We start from the raw sequence: 23216 nt of genomic DNA on the forward strand, positions 1-23216 counted from the left end.
GAATGCAGGGTCCGGGGAGACCAGATATAGTGAATGCAGGGTCCTGGGAGACCAGATATAGTGAATGCAGGGTCCTGGGAGACCAGATATATGGAATGCAGGGTCCTGGGAGACCAGATATAGTGAATGCAGGATCCTGGGAGACCAGATATAGTGAATGCAGGATCCGGGGAGACCAGATAGAGTGAATGCAGGATCCGGGGAGACCAGATATAGTGAATGCAAGGTCCGGGGAGACCAGATATAGTGAATGCAGGGTCCGGGGAGACCAGATATAGTGAATGCAGGGTCCTGGGAGACCAGATATAGTGAATGCAGGGTCCTGGGAGACCAGATATATGGAATGCAGGGTCCTGGGAGACCAGATATAGTGAATGCAGGGTCCGGGGAGACCGGATATAGTGAATGCAGGGTCCGGGGAGACCAGATATAGTGAATGCAGAATCCTGGGAGATCAGATATAGTGAATGCAGGGTCCTGGGAGACCAGATATAGTGAATGCAGGATCCTGGGAGACCAGATATAGTGAATGCGGGGTCCGGGGAGACCAGATACAGTAAATGCAGAGTCCGGGGAGACCAGATATAGTGAATGCAGGGTCCGGGGAGACCAGATATAGTGAATGCAGGATCTTGGGAGACCAGATACAGTGAATGCGGGGTCCGGGGAGACCAGATACAGTAAATGCAGAGTCCGGGGAGACCAGATATAGTGAATGCAGGGTCCGGGGAGACCAGATATAGTGAATGCAGGGTCCTGGGAGACCAGATATAGTGAATGCAGGGTCCTGGGAGATCAGATATAGTGAATGCGGGGTCCTTGGAGACCAGATATAGAGAATGCAGGGTCCGGGGAGACTGGATATAGTGAATGCAGGGTCCGGAGAGACCGGATATAGTGAATGCGTGGTCCTGGGAGACCAGATTTAGTGAATGCAGGGTCCGGGGGAGACCAGATATAGTGATTGCAGGGTCCGGGGGAGACCAGATATAGGGAATGCAGGGTCCAGGGAGACCAGATATAAGGAATGCAGGGTCCAGGGAGACCAGATATAGTGAATGCAGGGTCCGGGGAGACCAGATATAGTGAATGAAGGAACCGGGCAGACCAGATACAGTGAATGCAGGGTTCGGGGAGACCAGATATAGTGAATGCAGGGTCCTAGGAGACCAGATACAGTGAATGCAGGGTCCTGGGAGACCAGATATAGTGAATGCAGGGTCCGGGGAGACCAGATATAGTGAATGCAGGGTCCTAGGAGACCAGATATAGTGAATGCATGGTCCTGAGAGACCAGATATAGTGGATTCTGGGTCCGGGGAGACCAGATATAGTGAATGCAGGGTCCGGGGAGACCAGATATAGTGAATACAGGGTCCGGGGAGACCAGATATAGTGAATGCAGGGTCCTGGGAGACCAGATTTAGAAAATGCAGGGTCCTGGGAGATCAGATATAGAGAATGCAGGGTCCTGGAAGACCAGATATAGAGAATGCAGGGTCCTGGGAGACCAGATATATAGAATGCAGGGTCCTGGGAGACCAGATATAGTGAATGCAGGGTCCTGGGAGACCAGATATAGAGAATGCAGGGTCCTGGGAGACCAGATATAGTGAATGCAGGTTCCTGGAAGACCAGATATAGTGAATGCAGGGTCCTGGGAGACCAGATATAGAGAATGCAGGGTCCTGGGAGATCAGATATAGAGAATGCAGGGTCCGGGGAGAGCGGATATAGTGAATGCAGGGTCCAGGGAGACCAGATATAGTGAATGCAGTGTCCTGGGAAACCAGATATTGTGAATGCAGGGTCCGGGGAGACCGGATATAGTGAATGCAGGGTCCGGGGAGACCGGATACAGTGAATGCAGGACCTGGGGAGACCGGATATAGTGAATGCAGGGTCCTGGACGACCAGATATAGTGAATGCAGGGTCCTGGAAGACCAGATATAGTGAATGCAGGGTCCGGGGAGACCAGATATATTGAATGCAGGGTCCTGGGAGACCAGATATATTGAATGCAGGGTCCTGGGAGACCAGATATAGTGAATGCAGGGTCCTGGGAGACCAGATATAGTGAATGCAGGGTCCTGGGAGACCGGATATAGTGAATGCAGGATCCTGGGAGACCGGATATAGTGAATGCAGGGTCCTGGGAGACCGGATATAGTGAATGCGGGGTCTTAGGAGACCAGATATAGTGAATGCAGGGTCCGGGGAGACCAGATATAGTGAATGCAGGGTCCGGGCAGACCAGATATAGTGAATGCAGGGTCCTGGGAGACCGGATATAGTGAATGCAGGGTCCTGGGAGACCAGATATAGTGAATGCAGGATCCTGGGAGACCAGATATAGTGAATGCGGGGTCCTGGGAGACCAGATATAGTGAATGTGGGGTCCGGGGAGACCAGATATAGTGAATGCAGGGTCCTGGGAGACCAGATATAGTGAAAGCAGGGTCCTGGGAGACCAGATATAGTGAATGCAGGGTCCAGGGAGACCAGATATAGTGAATGCAAAATCCTGGGAGACCAGATATAGTGAATGCAGGATCCGGGCAGACCAGATATAGTGAATGCAGGATCCTGGGAGACCAGATATAGTGAATGCAGGGTCCTGGGAGATCAGATATAGTGAATGCAGAATCCTGGGAGACCAGATATAGTGAATGCAGGGTCCTAGGAGACCAGATACAGTGAATGCAGGGTCCTGGGAGACCCGATATAGTGAATGCAGGGTCCAGGGAGACCAGATATAGTGAATACAGAATCTTGGGAGACCAGATATAGTGAATGCAGGATCCGGGCAGACCAGATATAGTGAATGCAGGATCCTGGGAGACCAGATATAGTGAATGCAGGATCTGGGGAGACCAGATATAGTGAATGCAGGATCCTGGGAGACCAGATATAGTGAATGCAGGGTCCGGGGAGACCAGATATAGTGAATGCAGGGTCCGGGGAGACCAGATATAGTGAATGCAGGGTCCTGGGAGACCAGATATAGTGAATGCAGGGTCCTGGGAGACCAGATATATGGAATGCAGGGTCCTGGGAGACCAGATATAGTGAATGCAGGATCCTGGGAGACCAGATATAGTGAATGCAGGATCCAGGGAGACCAGATATAGTGAATGCAGGATCCGGTAAGACCAGATATAGTGAATGCAGGGTCCGGGGAGACCAGATATAGTGAATGCAGGGTCCGGGGAGACCAGATATAGTGAATGCAGGGTCCTGGGAGACCAGATATATGGAATGCAGGGTCCTGGGAGACCAGATATAGTGAATGCAGGGTCCGGGGAGACCGGATATAGTGAATGCAGGGTCCGGGGAGACCAGATATAGTGAATGCAGAATCCTGGGAGATCAGATATAGTGAATGCAGGGTCCTGGGAGACCAGATATAGTGAATGCAGGATCCTGGGAGACCAGATATAGTGAATGCAGGGTCCGGGGAGACCAGATACAGTAAATGCAGAGTCCGGGGAGACCAGATATAGTGAATGCAGGGTCCGGGGAGACCAGATATAGTGAATGCAGGATCTTGGGAGACCAGATACAGTGAATGCGGGGTCCGGGGAGACAAGATACAGTAAATGCAGAGTCCGGGGAGACCAGATATAGTGAATGCAGGGTCCGGGGAGACCAGATATAGTGAATGCAGGGTCCTGGGAGACCAGATATAGTGAATGCAGGGTCCTGGGAGACCAGATATAGTGAATGCAGGGTCCTGGGAGATCAGATATAGTGAATGCGGGGTCCTTGGAGACCAGATATAGAGAATGCAGGGTCCGGGGAGACTGGATATAGTGAATGCAGGGTCCGGGGAGACCGGATATAGTGAATGCGTGGTCCTGGGAGACCAGATATAGTGAATGCAGGGTCCGGGGGAGACCAGATATAGTGAATGCAGGGTCCGGGGGAGACCAGATATAGGGAATGCAGGGTCCAGGGAGACCAGATATAAGGAATGCAGGGTCCAGGGAGACCAGATATAGTGAATGCAGGGTCCGGGGAGACCAGATATAGTGAATGAAGGAACCGGGCAGACCAGATACAGTGAATGCAGGGTTCGGGGAGACCAGATATAGTGAATGCAGAGTCTGGGGAGACCAGATTTAGTGAATGCAGGGTCCTAGGAGACCAGATACAGTGAATGCAGGGTCCTGGGAGACCAGATATAGTGAATGCAGGGTCTGGGGAGACCAGATATAGTGAATGCAGGGTCCAGGGAGACCAGATATAGTGAATGCAGGATCCTGGGAGACCAGATATAGTGAATGCAGGGTCCTGGGAGACCAGATATAGTGAATGCAGGGTCCTGGGAGACCGGATATAGTGAATGCGGGGTCTTAGGAGACCAGATATAGTGAATGCAGGGTCCGGGGAGACCAGATATAGTGAATGCAGGGTCCGGGCAGACCAGATATAGTGAATGCAGGGTCCTGGGAGACCGGATATAGTGAATGCAGGGTCCTGGGAGACCAGATATAGTGAATGCAGGATCCTGGGAGACCAGATATAGTGAATGCGGGGTCCTGGGAGACCAGATATAGTGAATGCGGGGTCCGGGGAGACCAGATATAGTGAATGCAGGGTCCTGGGAGACCAGATATAGTGAAAGCAGGGTCCTGGGAGACCAGATATAGTGAATGCAGGGTCCAGGGAGACCAGATATAGTGAATGCAAAATCCAGGGAGACCAGATATAGTGAATGCAGGATCCTGGGAGACCAGATATAGTGAATGCAGGATCCTGGGAGACCAGATATAGTGAATGCAGGGTCCTGGGAGATCAGATATAGTGAATGCAGAATCCTGGGAGACCAGATATAGTGAATGCAGGGTCCTAGGAGACCAGATACAGTGAATGCAGGGTCCTGGGAGACCCGATATAGTGAATGCAGGGTCCAGGGAGACCAGATATAGTGAATGCAGAATCTTGGGAGACCAGATATAGTGAATGCAGGATCCGGGCAGACCAGATATAGTGAATGCAGGATCCTGGGAGACCAGATATAGTGAATGCAGGATCCGGGGAGACCGGATATAGTGAATGCAGGATCCTGGGAGACCAGATATAGTGAATGCAGGGTCCGGGGAGACCAGATATAGTGAATGCAGGGTCCGGGGAGACCAGATATAGTGAATGCAGGGTCCTGGGAGACCAGATATAGTGAATGCAGGGTCCTGGGAGACCAGATATATGGAATGCAGGGTCCTGGGAGACCAGATATAGTGAATGCAGGATCCTGGGAGACCAGATATAGTGAATGCAGGATCCGGGGAGACCAGATATAGTGAATGCAGGATCCGGGGAGACCAGATATAGTGAATGCAGGGTCCGGGGAGACCAGATATAGTGAATGCAGGGTCCGGGGAGACCAGATATAGTGAATGCAGGGTCCTGGGAGACCAGATATAGTGAATGCAGGGTCCTGGGAGACCAGATATATGGAATGCAGGGTCCTGGGAGACCAGATATAGTGAATGCAGGGTCCGGGGAGACCGGATATAGTGAATGCAGGGTCCGGGGAGACCAGATATAGTGAATGCAGAATCCTGGGAGATCAGATATAGTGAATGCAGGGTCCTGGGAGACCAGATATAGTGAATGCAGGATCCTGGGAGACCAGATATAGTGAATGCGGGGTCCGGGGAGACCAGATACAGTAAATGCAGAGTCCGGGGAGACCAGATATAGTGAATGCAGGGTCCGGGGAGACCAGATATAGTGAATGCAGGATCTTGGGAGACCAGATACAGTGAATGCGGGGTCCGGGGAGACCAGATACAGTAAATGCAGAGTCCGGGGAGACCAGATATAGTGAATGCAGGGTCCGGGGAGACCAGATATAGTGAATGCAGGGTCCTGGGAGACCAGATATAGTGAATGCAGGGTCCTGGGAGACCAGATATAGTGAATGCAGGGTCCTGGGAGATCAGATATAGTGAATGCGGGGTCCTTGGAGACCAGATATAGAGAATGCAGGGTCCGGGGAGACTGGATATAGTGAATGCAGGGTCCGGGGAGACCGGATATAGTGAATGCGTGGTCCTGGGAGACCAGATATAGTGAATGCAGGGTCCGGGGGAGACCAGATATAGTGATTGCAGGGTTCGGGGGAGACCAGATATAGGGAATGCAGGGTCCAGGGAGACCAGATATAAGGAATGCAGGGTCCAGGGAGACCAGATATAGTGAATGCAGGGTCCGGGGAGACCAGATATAGTGAATGAAGGAACCGGGCAGACCAGATACAGTGAATGCAGGGTTCGGGGAGACCAGATATAGTAAATGCAGAGTCTGGGGAGACCAGATATAGTGAATGCAGGGTCCTAGGAGACCAGATACAGTGAATGCAGGGTCCTGGGAGACCAGATATAGTGAATGCAGGGTCCGGGGAGACCAGATATAGTGAATGCAGGGTCCTAGGAGACCAGATATAGTGAATGCATGGTCCTGAGAGACCAGATATAGTGGATTCTGGGTCCGGGGAGACCAGATATAGTGAATGCAGGGTCCGGGGAGACCAGATATAGTGAATACAGGGTCCGGGGAGACCAGATATAGTGAATGCAGGGTCCTGGGAGACCAGATTTAGAGAATGCAGGGTCTTGGGAGATCAGATATAGAGAATGCAGGGTCCTGGAAGACCAGATATAGAGAATGCAGGGTCCTGGGAGACCAGATATATAGAATGCAGGGTCCTGGGAGACCAGATATAGTGAATGCAGGGTCCTGGGAGACCAGATATAGAGAATGCAGGGTCCTGGGAGACCAGATATAGTGAATGCAGGTTCCTGGAAGACCAGATATAGTGAATGCAGGGTCCTGGGAGACCAGATATAGAGAATGCAGGGTCCTGGGAGATCAGATATAGAGAATGCAGGGTCCGGGGAGAGCGGATATAGTGAATGCAGGGTCCAGGGAGACCAGATATAGTGAATGCAGTGTCCTGGGAAACCAGATATAGTGAATGCAGGGTCCGGGGAGACCGGATATAGTGAATGCAGGGTCCGGGGAGACCGGATATAGTGAATGCAGGGTCCGGGGAGACCGGATACAGTGAATGCAGGACCTGGGGAGACCGGATATAGTGAATGCAGGGTCCTGGACGACCAGATATAGTGAATGCAGGGTCCTGGAAGACCAGATATAGTGAATGCAGGGTCCGGGGAGACCAGATATAGTGAATGCAGGGTCCTGGGAGACCAGATATAGTGAATGCAGGGTCCTGGGAGACCAGATATAGTGAATGCAGGGTCCTGGGAGATCAGATATAGTGAATGCGGGGTCCTTGGAGACCAGATATAGAGAATGCAGGGTCCGGGGAGACTGGATATAGTGAATGCAGGGTCCGGGGAGACCGGATATAGTGAATGCGTGGTCCTGGGAGACCAGATATAGTGAATGCAGGGTCCGGGGGAGACCAGATATAGTGATTGCAGGGTTCGGGGGAGACCAGATATAGGGAATGCAGGGTCCAGGGAGACCAGATATAAGGAATGCAGGGTCCAGGGAGACCAGATATAGTGAATGCAGGGTCCGGGGAGACCAGATATAGTGAATGAAGGAACCGGGCAGACCAGATACAGTGAATGCAGGGTTCGGGGAGACCAGATATAGTGAATGCAGAGTCTGGGGAGACCAGATATAGTGAATGCAGGGTCCTAGGAGACCAGATACAGTGAATGCAGGGTCCTGGGAGACCAGATATAGTGAATGCAGGGTCCGGGGAGACCAGATATAGTGAATGCAGGGTCCTAGGAGACCAGATATAGTGAATGCATGGTCCTGAGAGACCAGATATAGTGGATTCTGGGTCCGGGGAGACCAGATATAGTGAATGCAGGGTCCGGGGAGACCAGATATAGTGAATACAGGGTCCGGGGAGACCAGATATAGTGAATGCAGGGTCCTGGGAGACCAGATTTAGAGAATGCAGGGTCTTGGGAGATCAGATATAGAGAATGCAGGGTCCTGGAAGACCAGATATAGAGAATGCAGGGTCCTGGGAGACCAGATATATAGAATGCAGGGTCCTGGGAGACCAGATATAGTGAATGCAGGGTCCTGGGAGACCAGATATAGAGAATGCAGGGTCCTGGGAGACCAGATATAGTGAATGCAGGTTCCTGGAAGACCAGATATAGTGAATGCAGGGTCCTGGGAGACCAGATATAGAGAATGCAGGGTCCTGGGAGATCAGATATAGAGAATGCAGGGTCCGGGGAGAGCGGATATAGTGAATGCAGGGTCCAGGGAGACTAGATATAGTGAATGCAGTGTCCTGGGAAACCAGATATAGTGAATGCAGGGTCCGGGGAGACCGGATATAGTGAATGCAGGGTCCGGGGAGACCGGATATAGTGAATGCAGGGTCCGGGGAGACCGGATACAGTGAATGCAGGACCTGGGGAGACCGGATATAGTGAATGCAGGGTCCTGGACGACCAGATATAGTGAATGCAGGGTCCTGGAAGACCAGATATAGTGAATGCAGGGTCCGGGGAGACCAGATATATTGAATGCAGGGTCCTGGGAGACCAGATATATTGAATGCAGGGTCCTGGGAGACCAGATATAGTGAATGCAGAGTCCGGGGAGACAAGATATAATGAATGCTGGGTCCAGGGAGACCAGATATGGTGAATGCAGGGTCCGGGGAGACCAGATATAGTGAATGCAGGGTCCAGGAAGACCAGATATAGTGAATGCAGGGTCTGGGGAGACCAGATATAGTGAATGCAGGGTCCTGGGAGATCAGATATAGCGAATGCAGGGTCCTGGGAGACCAGATATAGTGAATGCAGGGTCCTGGGAGATCAGATATAGCGAATGCAGGGTCCTGGGTTTAGTAACACTTTAAAAGCATTAATCGCACCAAGATCGTTTTTAATTTCTGAGTAAACCAGAAGTGATGTAAGGTCATTGCTCCCAGATTACTATATCATGGGGCCAAACAAAGCTGATCTAGTCTTTATGTGGCTCTATGATCTGGTCAATCGAGACTCTATGTTGGAAGGGGGATCTTGATAAAGCTGCAGAAGGCGGCGGCAGGGGAGGGGGACATTGACGATCAGCTCCAAATACGGTACCACAGCTACAGGCCTCATCCTGGTATAATGGCTCAATCTCCAATCACATACATTAGGTATGTAAGTGGATATTTGGAACTTTGGAATTCATTAGCCAAGTCCTGGAGCAGGTCACATGCTTCTCCATACCCCGCACAGGTATTTTCTTTGGCTCCCGGCATGGGATGGACTGCAGATCTATAGGTTTGAATCAGCAGGGGGCACGTTTGACTTCTGAGGTCACTGCCAGGGGCCCACCTTGCAGCAGCTGGCAGAGGACAGGCTTTTCTACGCAGCTGTGGCTGATTTAGATGGAAAACAAACTGAAAAATACTGAACACATTTTACTTTGATGTACCTGGAATGTATTTAGCTGATATATATTATAGGTTGTGTTGGGCTTTAGGCTTGGTGGGAACTGGTTGCAGGACCCCTACATTGCAATGCAATGGTCCTAACCGCTGAGCCAGTGTGCCGCTATCCACACTGCTGACAACTGTCTCCAGGAACGGAGCAGCTACAACTATCTTCCTTTAAAAATACTGGAATCTTCGCAGTCTCCGTTTTCCAATCTTCTGATAACTGAGCATCCATTCTACAACAAGGACTCCTGTGTTTTGTCCTGAAATGTGTCAGATTGTTCAAAAAAAAGGGGAGATTTCATCCATTCACCATGTCTTTCTTCAGAGTATATTTTATATCTATTGAAAATGGGGAAATGTGAAGAGTCGTCTTTGTCAAAGCTCATCTCAGGTTAGAATGGTAGATCAAAGTACGGATATTATCTGATTGGAAGCGAAGATGGATGGTGATAAGGAGATAAATGGCCGGTCACAATCTACGGACTCTCCTCTATTTCTTTATCTGAGACTCAGTGTCCTTATCTACAAACTCCAGCAAAGAGCTGAAATATGCCGATGGAATAAATACACCAGAACTGCTTCACCTGCCAGAAGGAGTTCTACTTGTGCTCAACCAGTCTTGTGATCCAGGCACCCCTGATCAGATAAAGCAGTTCTAAACCCAAATAGCGTGTTCTAAATATGTTATACTTACCTGCTCTGTGCAATAGTTTTTGGTATAGAGTGGCCCTGAACCTATTCTTCTGGGGTCCCCCTCCATCGCTCTCTGCTCCTCCTCTTGTCCAAGAGCCCCATAATAAGCTGCTTGCTGTAAGGGTGCTCATGCAGGCATGCTTCTGAGCCAGGCTGTGTGTGTTTACAGACAAACACAGAACAGGTTGGTCCCAGCCCCCCTCTCTCCTCACTGGATTTGATTGACAGCAGCAGGAGCCAATGGCAAAGCCTTCCGAGACCAGAAATAGGGGAAGAGAGGTGCTGCAAATGAGGTTGGATTGAGAATGGATTTAGGTAAGTGTTTAGAGGGAGCTGGGAGAGCTGCTACTGAAAAGTATTTTAGCTGAATGCACCTTTTTGCAACCACGTAAAAGGAAACCTGAAATATATGTAGACTACCACTGCTGACTTCTTCTAAAACATGCTTGTTCCCATTGGTGTGTGCAGGGGGTGTGCCGGATGTGCCTGGGCACACGCTAATCACTCGGTGCACATTAGCATTATCACTCTGTGTGCCGGAAGGAAGACGGAAAGATCTCCCTCTGACCAGCTCTGCCATAAGAGTGTGTGTATATACACAGTGGTGTATTTAGGCTTTCTGCTGCCCTAGGCAACACAAAATTTGCCCCCCCATGAGAGCCTTCCACTACCATAGGCCAGCCACTCCCCTCCCAGTGAAAGAAAGATACTCACCTTCACAGCTCTGGACATCCCCGGAAATGAGTCAAGCAGCTCGCAGCCTCTCTAAGATCCCCTATCTGGTCCCCAAGCCACATGTGTCCCTTCTTCCGTCCCGTCTTCCAGGGGGGCAGTGCTGCTGGAAAAATGGCGCTCTAGACAAATGCCTTGTTTGCCTTGTGGTAAATATGCCCCTGTATATATATATATCTATATATATATATATATATATATATATGCGCGCACACACACACACACACACATGCACATGTGTTTGAGCTTTGGGGTGCACACCCTAATGCAATAGGCGCAGCACACCTGTGCTTGATCCTGGTAGTCATGCTGATCCAACAACATTAATATTTTTCAGGGTCTTATCTGGGACAAGTATTTAAATAAGAATTCTAACATTCCCATTGATTTTCTAACACTCAGAAGACATGCTACTAGTATTCTGTAAAGTAGGTCAGCAATAACAAGCCTCCATATTTCAATACATCTTTCCTTAAATTCGTTGTAAACTACTCCATATTACCCAGTGAAGGGACTATCCTCAGGTGATACACAGAGATGAAACAAATCCTTCTACATAAGTTGTACCTGTTTATCTGCACTCTTGTCTACGTCCATTCAAAGTGCTGAATTTATAAAGCTTGTCTGAGAGTTCAGAAAATAAAGGGGGTGGACAGCTGAAGTTTCATTCTGCAGAACTTAGTGAGGACAGCTCTAATAGCTGATTGGAGGGACGAGACACAGCCCCCTTCACAAAGCTCACAGGAACAGAGCTGGGCACTGGTAGGTGGCACTGCTGGGTGGCACTGATGATCTGTGCACTGATGATCTGTGCCGATCTGTTCTCTGACAATTGCCGGTTATCGGCAGTACTTTCCTCACACTGTGACAGCCGATAACCGACAACCGTATTTACCCGTCATTGGACAGCTGATCACATAGTAAAAGGCTGCTGTGATTGGCCTTTTACCACATCACGTGATCAGTTGTGTCCTACAGACACAGCAATCACGGAGATCACTGGGGGCGCGTGGGAAGCGCATTCTGGGAGGACGACATATGTCACCCTGCAGGACTGGACAACCGCGCTGTAGCCGTCATTCGGTGTGGTTGCTAAGTGGTCAAAGTGCCTTATGTGTTTTATATTTTTTTTAAACACTGCTCACTGCCCGGCCTCATGTGGTGAGAATATGCAGGCAGTTCCTGGAGGATGAAGGAATTGATACCACTGAATGGCCACCACGCTCGCCTGACCTAAATCCAATAAAACACCTCTGGGATGTCATGTTTCGGTCCATCCGACGTCGCCAGGTTGCACCTCAGACTGTCCAGGAGCTCAGTGATTCCCTGGTCCAGATCTGGGAGGCAATCCCCCAGGACACCATCCATCGTCTCATTAGGAGCCTCCCCCGACATTGTCAGGCATGCATACAAGCACGTGGGGGCCATACAAACTACTGAGGACCATTCTGAGTTGCTGCAATGACATTTCAGTAAAATGGACTCGTCTGCTGCATCATTTTTTCACTTCGATTTTTGGGGTGTCTTTGAATTCAGTCCTCTGTAGGTCGATCATTTTCATTTCCATCAAACGATGGGGCATCCTTACATTCCTAATTCATTACCCCGTCCAGATCAGTATAGATATCCAGCAGGAGATTTTTCCCCATTGAGATCTGATGGGTTTTAAAAGTGTTCATTTCATTTTTTTGAGCCATGTATAAGGGATGGGCAGAAGACGTGATTTTCCTCAGTTCAGTAACACATTCCTTGTCCCTCCCTCAGCCTCTGACTGGACAGTGAAAAAAGAAACCGCAGACTGATAAATTAATCTCTCTGTCACTCTGCTCTCCCCTCCTATCAGAATGCTCCTTGTTAGCACATAAGCACTGCACCACCAACAATTAGCTACTTCTGCTGTTTCTCCCTCCCCCAGTCTGAGAACTGCTGCACAGAAGACTGAAGAAAAGTCTGAAGCATATATTTTTAAATATATTCTTCAAATTTTTTTTAACATATAAAAAAGTAATTTTAACATATATTTTTACATATATTTGTAAATAAAAACACATTTCAACATGCAGTATATATATATATATATATATATATATATACACATATATACAGTTGTGTTCAAAATAATAGCAGTGTGTTAAAAAAAGTGAATAAAGCTGAAAATCCTTCTAATAGCTTTTATTTCCATACACACAAATACATTGGGAACACTACACATTCTATTCCAAATCAAAAATCAAAAATGAAGAAAAATAGATCAAATTTGTGTTGTTCCTCTAAAAAAAATTGAAGAAAAGTGAATATTAGACTGTTCAAAAAAATTGCAGTTTTTGTATTCTTCTTTACAAACTCAAACATTCACTATATAAACTGAAAAATGTTGAAGATTTTGCTTTCCTTTGAATCACTTAATGAATATTTGGTTGTAGTCGCACTGTTTCTGAGAACTGCTGTACATCTGTGTTGTATGGAGTCACCCAACTTCTGGCACCTGTGATCAGGTATTCCAGCCCAGGATGATTGGACGACATTCCACAGTTCTTCTCTATTTCTTGGTTTTGCCTCAGAAACTGCATTTTTGATGTCACCCCACAAGTTTTCTATTGGATTAAGATCCGGGGATTGGGCTGGCCACTCCATAACGTCAATCTTGTTGGTCTGGAACCAAGATGTTGTACGCTTACTGGTGTGTTTGGGGTCGTTGTCTTGGTGGAACACCCATTTCAAGGGCATTTCCTCTTCAGCATAAGGCAGCATGACCTCTTCAAGTATTCTGATGTATTCAAACTGATCCATGATCCCTGGTATGCGATAAATAGGCCCAACACCGTAGTATGAGAAACATCCCCATATCATGATGCTTGCACCACCATGCTTCACTGTCTTCACGGTGTACTGTGGCTTGAATTCAGTGTTTGGGGGTCGTCTGACAAACTGTCTCCGGCCACTAGACCCAAAAAGAACAATCTTACTTTCATCAGTCCACAAAATGTTGCGCCATTTCTCTTTAGGCCAGCCGATGTGCTCTTTGGCAAATTGTAACCTCTTCAGCACATGTCTTTTTTCCAACAGTGGGACTTTGCGGGGGCTTCTTGCAGATAGCTTGGCTTCACATAGGCGTCTTCTAATTGTAACAGTCCTCACAGGGAACTTTACACCTTCTTTCATATTCCTGGAGCTGATTGTTGGCTGAGTCCTTGCCATTTTAGCTATTCTTCTGTCCATTCAAATGGTAGTTTTTCGCTTTCTTCCACGTCTTTCAGGTTTTGGTTGCCATTTTAAAGCATTTACGATCATTTTAGCTGAGCAGCCTATCATTTTCTGCACTTCTTAATATGTTTTCCCCTCTCCAATCAACTTTTTAATCAAGGTACGCTGTTCTTCTGAACAATGTCTGGAACGACCCATTTTCCTCAGAATTTCAGAGAGAAATGCACTATAACCAGCATGTACAACATTTGCTGCCTTCCTTCCTTAAATAAGGGCAATAATTGCCACCTGTTTTTCAAAGAATGAATGACCTCACTAATAGAACTCCACACGGCTATTATTTTGAACATGCCCCTTTCAATGAGTGATTCAATTACACAGAATCAGCAGCATGCATGTCATGACTGTTGGGTCTGTTGGATTTTTATTACTCTACTACACCTGCTAGTAAATTATTTGCCATGTAGAAATATGATTTCTACCAAAAACAGTGATTGATCCGGTTAGTGATGTCTGACTGCTATTATTTTGAACTGTATAAATATTGAAATATATTTTGAAATATATTGAATATGGCCAGAATTGTAGAATTTCAAATATATGTCAATATATTTGGGAAGAATATTTTTAAAATATATTTCAGATATATTTTTCTTCCATATGGGACTGTATCTGCCTGGAGATGTGATAGTTCTATAGTTGTTTATAGCAAAAAGTAAATAATGTTGTGAGTATTAAGCAATAATCTATGAAAAAAACTTCTTTCTGAGCCAGTTCACACTACATGTGTTTCAGTTGCTTTTCTTCTGCATCCAAAATGCACATAAAGTAGGTTATATGGCTGTCAATGTCATAGTTCACATCAGTGCTTGCAGTTCCAGTGCTTTCCGGTGCAGAAAAAAAAGCAAACAGCCTGCATTGTTTCTGCACAGAACTGTACTGGAATGCGGTAAAAAGCATCTAAAACGCACTAGAACGCACCAAAGAAAAAAACCGCACTGGAACGCCCATGTCCCTATTTAACTTGAAGAAAAAGAGAGAGGAAACAATTAACTGAAATGCATAAAAAAGCGAATTGGAATGTGTTGAAAACGCATCAGAACGCGCCAAAAACCTGCATGCAAAAACGCATCTGGAACACATCTGGACTGCGTTTCTATAGTGTGAGCCGGCCCTCTGTGTGTAGTTTGTAGTTATAAATGTACAAGGGGGCAGCCATACTTGGTTATTACATAGACAGACTCTTCTTCTTGCTTAGTAGTACTGCACAATGGTTGTGCTTTACTCTCTCAGTGAAAGTGCATACGTCAGGTATGACCTGATTGACTCACTGTTTTATTTGCAGGTTTATTAGCCAATGTCTCTTTTTTATCTACTGCATACTACTCAATACAATGTATTTTGCAAACCTTGCCACAATTTCTAGTAAAAACACCCAGGACTGCCTGCATGCTAGTTAGCAGCCTGTGTATAACTGACTAGGCCAGAAGAGCAATTTTTTTTAAAATGAGTTGGCTTACCACTAGTAATGCAACATATGTAAACAAAACGGCCACCACCGCCAGGATCAGTACAGACCACAGGAACCAGTAACCCAGACTACGATAGGTGTACCTGGAAAGGAATGCATGAAATTCAGAAACGTTATGAACTATGGAAAACAGATGACAGGTGATGTGAATATGGAGACATAACAGTTTTGCCATTTTTTTTCTGAAGAACGACCAGACCCTGTTTTACCCAACATGGAGATCCAACATGACATATGGCAGGGCTTCAAATTTCAAGTCATCAGCTACTAGCCAGGCCTTAAGAGTTACTCGCCACCAACAAACACACACAGACATGTACATACACATACACACACAGAAACATGTACACACACACACAGACACCTGTACACACACACACAGAGACACCTGTACACACACACAGACACCTGTATACACACACAGACATGTACATACACACACACAGACACCTGTACACACACATGTACATACACACAGACACCTGTACACACACACACAGACATGTACATACACACACACAGACACCTGTACACACACACAGACATGTACATACACACACACACACACACAGACACCTATACACACACACAGACATGTACATACACACACACAGACACCTGTACACACACACAGACATGTACATACACACAGACATCTGTACACACACACACAGACATGTACATACACACACACACACACAGACATGTACATACACACACAGACACCTGTACACACACACACACAGACATGTACATACACACACAGACATGTGCATACACACACAGACACCTGTACACACACACAGACATGTAAATACACACACACACACACACAGACACCTGTACACACACACAGACATGTACATACACACACACACACACACACAGACACCTGTACACACACACAGACATGTACATACACACACACAGAAACATGTACACACATGCACAGAGACACATGTACACACACACACATACAGACACATGTATACACACACAGGCGCGTACAGACACGCATACGCACAGATACATGTACATACACAGAAATACACACGAACAGACACATGTACATACATACACAGACACATGTACATACATACACAGACACATGTACACACAGACACATGTACGTACATACACACAAACACACACATGTGCATGCACACACACACAGACACATGTCCTCCCCTGCTCCACCACCACCACTACCGCCAGCACACAATTGATCAGTGCGCTGCCTTCTTTTTCTTTTCTTTTTTTCTTTGCTAGTGTTAGCAGGCCCTAGTTCGTTGTGCAGATTAGTGTCCATCGTATGTCGGCTGTGGGAGGGCCACCTCTTTTCTGCTAGTGGGAATGGGGCCTTAAAGAAGTATTAAACCCAAAAGCAAACAATTATTATATTGCAGATGACCAATTCTTAGATGTGATGGCTGCATTAGTTTTCTATTTTAGGCTTTCTTTCTTCTATTTATCTGGTGAGCCACCCAGTAAGTCTGTTGTTTTTCAAAAGAACAAGCTCTCTTCCAGAGAGTTTACAGGGATGAGACAAACCATTGACCGGGGTGCATAAGATGATCAGCTTTATTTATTTTTCTTTTTTATTTATTTCAGGTACTTATATAGTGCAGTCAATTTATGCAGCGCTTTACATATATATTGTACATTCACATCAGTCCCTAACCCTCAAGGGGTGTACAATCTAAGGTCCCTAACTCACATTCCTACATACACATGCTGGGGCCAATTTAGACAGGATCCAATTAACCTACCAGCATGTCTTTGGAGTGTGGGAGGAAACCCACGCAGGCACAGGGAGAACATGCAAACTCCAGGTAGGTGGTGCCGTGGTTGGGATTTGAACCAACGGCCCTAGTACTGCCAGGCGGAAGTGCTGACCATTTAGCCACTGTGCTGCCTATTTATGTAAAACCAGGGCTTTTTTTCAGCAGGAATGCGGCACCTCCACCACTGAATGTATGTAATGGCAAGGGGTGGTGGGGTATACTGCAGGGTCTACTGATGCTGGCTGCTGGGGGATCCATTTTTGCGGGGGGAGGAGGGGTGAGGCTGGGGAGGTTTGCTGTAGATAGTGGGGATCTATTGTTGCAATGGATTCACTTGTTTCTGGGATGGATCTACTGTTGAGGGAGGAGGTCTATTATTGCTAGCTGCTGGAAGATCTATTGATGCTGGCTGTGGGGAGATCTGTTGATGATGCAGGGGACTATTGTTGCTGGGGGGGTATTTTGTTGCAGCTGGTCCATTGTTGCTGGGAGGGGGTCTATTGCTGCTGGCTGCAGGGGATCTATTTTACTGCTTTTCTTGTTATCCTTACAAATTCCATACAAATTGATACTTTGTTCTAAAAGGGCGGTACTGGAAGGTAGGTAAGGGGTGGAACGCAGGGACGGTGCGGGACAGAGTCCGGGGGTGACTCGGAAAGGGAGAGTTCCTGCACCTATTCTGTGAGAAAAAAATCCCTGTGTAAAACCTTTATCCCAAAAAGGCAAAAAAAAAAAACCTAATAGCTGTAACTGCTTATAAAGTGTGAGCTGGAGTTTGACTTCAATTTGTTAGTGAATCTAAATCTGCTAGTACATCTAACTCTCCCTATCCCCCAGATTAACAATGCTGCTGTCTAAATGTGCTTCCTGTGCTCCTTCATCCAAAGTGGGAGCACTCTAATACAGGAGGTGTGTTACTGGCCAGATCACCAGATGAAAACTAATGCAGCCACCTCACCTAATACTTGTTAAGTTGCAATTTATTAAATTTTTGGTTTTGGGTTTAATACCCCTTTAAGACTCTTTATCAATGTTGCTTTTTTTTCCCTTTTTTTGATCAAGCAGGGAAGGGTTAAAACCCCTACAGAAGTCTACTTGTCAAGGGGTGCCCAAGGCCTTTTAAAATTTTTCAAAGTGGTCCTAGTTCCCCCCAAAAAATTCCAAAGCTATGGACAGGCACTGCTAGGTTTAAAGACACAAATTATGGTCAGGTGTGCAGTACAGAAACATTTCCAAGAAAGAATTTCAAAAATCTTGATGGTACGTGAATACTCACCAGTCAAAATCATTGTAGTCATTCTTTGCTTCTCCCCAGAAATACAAGAAGACCAGAGACAGGAAAAACGCACTGATCAGAAAGAAGAAGAACACGCTCTCCTTCTGCAAGACATAAATGAGATATGAATTCCACAAAGGTTCACAGTACATACCCCTTTGTATAGTCTTTTGGTTTAAACACAAAAAGCAAAAAACTTGACACCTTGGCGTTCAGAAACCTAGGGAACCATCTACAATATCATTGCATGCATAATCGTCAATTGTGCAACTTGAGGCAGGCAGGTGCAGCCCTCTTCAGACTGGGGAATCCATAACTATAGAACAACAAAACACACAAAGAGAAGGCGCGAACACCTAGTACATTACCCTTGACACTTTTGTAGCACCCTCCTAGTTAGCTAGGGGGAGCTCTAGTTCAATTGTTAGTGAGGAGGGCTGAGTAGCAGCCTGGGTGTGATAGCCAGGAGGGTCAAATTGTGGTCAGAGCTGAGAGGCTCTGCAGACTAGCTCTCTGGGACTTCCCCCTGCTCTGGAACTTTGGAGAAAAATCTAGAAGGAGTAGGTGGAGGTGAGGAGTGGCTGCTCTGTACTCTTGGAGGATCCTGACCAATCCCTAACAGGAGGCTTGGCAAGGGGCCAGGACATTCTTTAAGAGTAACTGAGCTTGTTCAGCAGGAGGAAAGGGGATGGAGAGGAGGAGCCTGGGAGGAGACCGAGATGGAGAAGGGCTCACCTCCAGGCAGGAGGATCTTGGAAGGAGGAAAGCTCAGGAATTCACCGGCCCCAAGAGAGAGGACCATCTGTACAGCAAGGAAGGGGTGGCCCAGCTAGAAGGCCTGGAAGCAACCACCGACTCACCAGCAACACAGGAGAAAGGACTCACTGAGTAAACCGGCACCCCCTGAGCTAGTAAGGGAAAAGAGCCACTCTGGTGGGAAACTGGATTAGCTTTTTACCCAGGACTGTTCACACTGCAGTGGCAGGAACTGGAACCCCTGTCCAGGGAAACACGCAGTACAGCTGAATGGGGGGAAGATTTGTCTGGGGTCTGGGGTGGTACTATAAGAGATGATGGCTAGCTCTTGAGAAGAGAACTTTTTGTTGTAAAGACTTGTACATAGTAGCTTAGGAGTTTGTCCTCTGTTGCCATTACCCTTGGGCATCTCATACACCCCTTACCTCTTCCAAGTGAAATCCTCTAATAAAATCCAAAATACAAGCTCAAGGACTGGTTACTGTCTCCTGGATACAAGTCGGTGTGGAAAAAATGCATGTTCCCTCGCTGTGCAGGACTATATGGGGACCCAAACTTCAGCAACTCCTAAAGGGTTAGTGCTACACTGTATAAAGGGGTGACAGACAAAAAGGTATACTTACAAATAAAATGGATAAAAACACATAACAAAGCCAAAGAGTCCATATATCCACTTTTAAGGAAACAATGACTGTGTGGATTACCATGGTTAATGCATTTTGGGGATCTGCCCATTTCTTCAGAGAAGTGGCTGGTGTACCCTCAGCTCCAATCTCTTTTAATGAGCAACTGCCATAATGCCTGTCCACCAAATCAAGGGGGATGGCAGGGCGGACAGGAGGGAGGGACTGAAGCAAAACACCCATAATAGTCTCTGCTGGAATTATCCTAAAATGTAAGAGCAAGAGCTTATCACAGCATGATTCCAAAAATAAGTAACACTAAGCATCATTCAAATGATATTTATTTGTGTTGTTTATTATTGGAATCCTTGCCAACCTAAAAAATGGCAAGGATTTAACCATTTCATACTCAATACAATTCTCAATTGGCTGGAGTTTGAAGGACACATCTCATGAAGGTCATGAAATCCCTTAGACTTTAGGGGGTCCGGACTCTGGCTGGAGTTTGAAGGACACATCTCATGAAGGTCATGAAATCCCTTAGACTTTAGGGGGTCCGGACTCTGGCTGGAGTTTGAAGGACAAATCTTATGAAGGTCATGAAATCCCTTAGACTTTTTACTGGGGCCGGACTCTGGCTGCAGTTTGAAGGACACATCTGGGAAAATGTGTGGATCCCAGTGCAGGCTGCGATTTCTGGAAAGGTACAGGGACCTTTTCCCTGTGTTTTGTGAGGCACGGCAGTCCATTCAAATAAATGGGCAGCCGTGCCAGGGCATGCAAAGTGGCACTAGTGTGAACCGAGCCTCAAATCCCAGGCTCTATTCCCCAACTACAGAAAATCTCCCCTTTATGACAATAGGATAAAAAATGGTAGAGGAAGGAGGAGGGGGGGGGGCTTGTTCTGTAGTCCTAACCCACTTCCTACCCATATGGAAGAGAAACTATATTTGAAATATATTTAAAAAAATATTCTTCCCAAATATATTGCCATATATTTGAAATACTACAGTTTTGGCCATATTCAATATATTTAAAAAATAATTTATATATATATATATATATATATATATATATATACATACATACATACATACATACATACTGCATGTTGAAATGTGTTTTTATTAAAAAATATATGAGAAATATTTTTAAGAATACATTTCAAATATACTGTATATCTTTAAAAATACAAATCTACATTTTTGGAATGCATTTACAAATAAATGTAAAAATCAATGTTAAAATTACTTTTTTATATGTAAAATATATATTTTTTAAATATATTCTTCAGATTTATTTAACATATAAAAAAGTAATTTTAACATATATTTTTACATTTATTTGTAAATGCATTCCAAAAATGTAGATTTGTATTTTTAAAGACATACAGTATTTATTTATTTATTTCAGGTACTTATACAGGTGAAAGTCGAAAAATTAGAATATCGTGCAAAAGTTCATTTATTTCAGTAATGCAACTTAAAAGGTGAAACTAATATATGAGATAGACTCATTACATGCAAAGCAAGATAGTTCAAGCCGTGATTTGTCATAATTGTGATGATTATGGCTTACAGCTCATGAAAACCCCAAATCCACAATCTCAGAAAATGAGAATATTGTGAAAAGGTGCAATATTCGTGGCTCAAAGTGTCCCACTCTAATCAGCTAATTAAGCCATAACACCTGCAAAGGGCTCCTGAGCCTTTAAATGGTCTCTCAGTCTGGTTCAGTAGGAATCACAATCATGGGAATGACTGCTGACCTGACAGTTGTGCAGAAAACCATCATTGACACCCTCCATAAGGAGGGAAAGCCTCAAGAGGTAATTGCAAAAGAAGTTGGATGTTCCCAAAGTGCTGTATCAAGGCACATTAATAGAAAGTTATGTGGAAGGGAAAAGTGTGGAAGAAAAAGGTGCACAAGCAGCAGGGATGACCGCAGCCTGGAGAGGATTGTCAGGAAAAGGCCATTCAAAAGTGTTGGGGACTTTCACAAGGAGTGGACTGAGGCTGGAGTCAGTGCATCAAGAGCCACCACACACAGACGGATCATGGACATGGGCTTCAAATGTCGTATTCCTCTTGTCAAGCAGCTTCTGAACAACAAACAACGTCAGAAGCGTCTTACCTGGGCTAAAGAAAAACAGACCTGGTCTGCTGTTCAGTGGTCCAAAGTCCTCTTCTCTGATGAGAGCAACTTTTGCATCTCATTTGGAAACCAAGGACCCAGAGTATGGAGGAAGAATGGAGAGGCAAACACTGCAAGATGCTTGAAGTCCAGTGTGAAGTTTCCACAGTCTGTGTTGATTTGGGGAGCCATGTCATCTGCTGGTGTTGGTCCACTGTGCTTCATTAAGTCCAGGGTCAATGCAGCCGTCTACCAGGAGATTTTGGAGCACTTCATGCTTCCTTCCGCAGACGAGCTTTATGGGGATGTTGACTTCATTTTCCAGCAGGACTTGGCACCTGCCCATACTGCCAAAAGCACCGAAACCTGGTTCAATGACCGTGGGATTACTGTGCTTGATTGGACAGCAAACTCGCCTGACTTGAACCCCATAGAGAATCTATGGGGCATTGCCAAGAGAAAGATGAGAGACATGAGACCGAATAAATGCCAAAGAGCTGAAGGCCGCTATTGAAGCATCCTGATCTTCCATAACACCTCAGCAGTGTCACAGGCTGATAGCTTCCATGCCATGCCGCATTGAGGTAGTAATTGCTGCAAAAGGGGCCCAAACCAACTACTGAGTACATATGCATGCCTATACTTTTCAGAGGTCCGATATTGTTCTATGTACAATCCTTGTTTTATTGATTGTATGGAATATACTAATTTTCTGAGATTGTGGATTTGGGGTTTTCATGAGCTGTAAGCCATAATCATCACAATTATGACAAATCACGGCTTAAATTCTGCAGGGTGCCCAAACTTTTGCAGACGCCATTTTTTTGTTTTCTGTTATTTTGAAAGTGTAAATGATGGAAATAAAATCTAACTTTTGTTGACATATTATAAGAATGTCTAATCTTTAATTTGATGCCTTTTGGAGATTTTTCCATCTTTCCTTGGCTTCTTTATGCACATTAATACAAATTTTTAGCTGGGGTGCCCAAACTTTTGATCCCCACTGTATATAGTACATTCACATTAGTCCCTAACCCT

The 23216-nt window shown here is 46.1% G+C and overlaps 1 protein-coding gene across 2 annotated transcripts in view; it reads right to left on the reverse strand.

The window, feature by feature from the left end:
* GDPD4 (glycerophosphodiester phosphodiesterase domain containing 4) overlaps positions 1 to 23216 on the reverse strand; it is a 171613-nt gene that overhangs the window by 83799 nt on the left and 64598 nt on the right. For both annotated transcript variants that reach the window (XM_089676756.1, XM_089676755.1), the window contains exons 3-4: positions 18667 to 18770; positions 15596 to 15689 (exon numbers count right to left, since the gene is read on the reverse strand). In XM_089676756.1, coding sequence (XP_089532882.1) covers positions 15596 to 15689; positions 18667 to 18770 — 198 coding nt within the window. The remainder of the gene's footprint in view (positions 1 to 15595; positions 15690 to 18666; positions 18771 to 23216) is intronic.

The sequence above is a fragment of the Staurois parvus genome, unplaced genomic scaffold, assembly GCF_062004578.1.
Source record: "Staurois parvus isolate SC_StPar_1 unplaced genomic scaffold, SC_StPar_1.0 ptg000173l, whole genome shotgun sequence".
NCBI lineage: Eukaryota > Metazoa > Chordata > Amphibia > Anura > Ranidae > Staurois > Staurois parvus.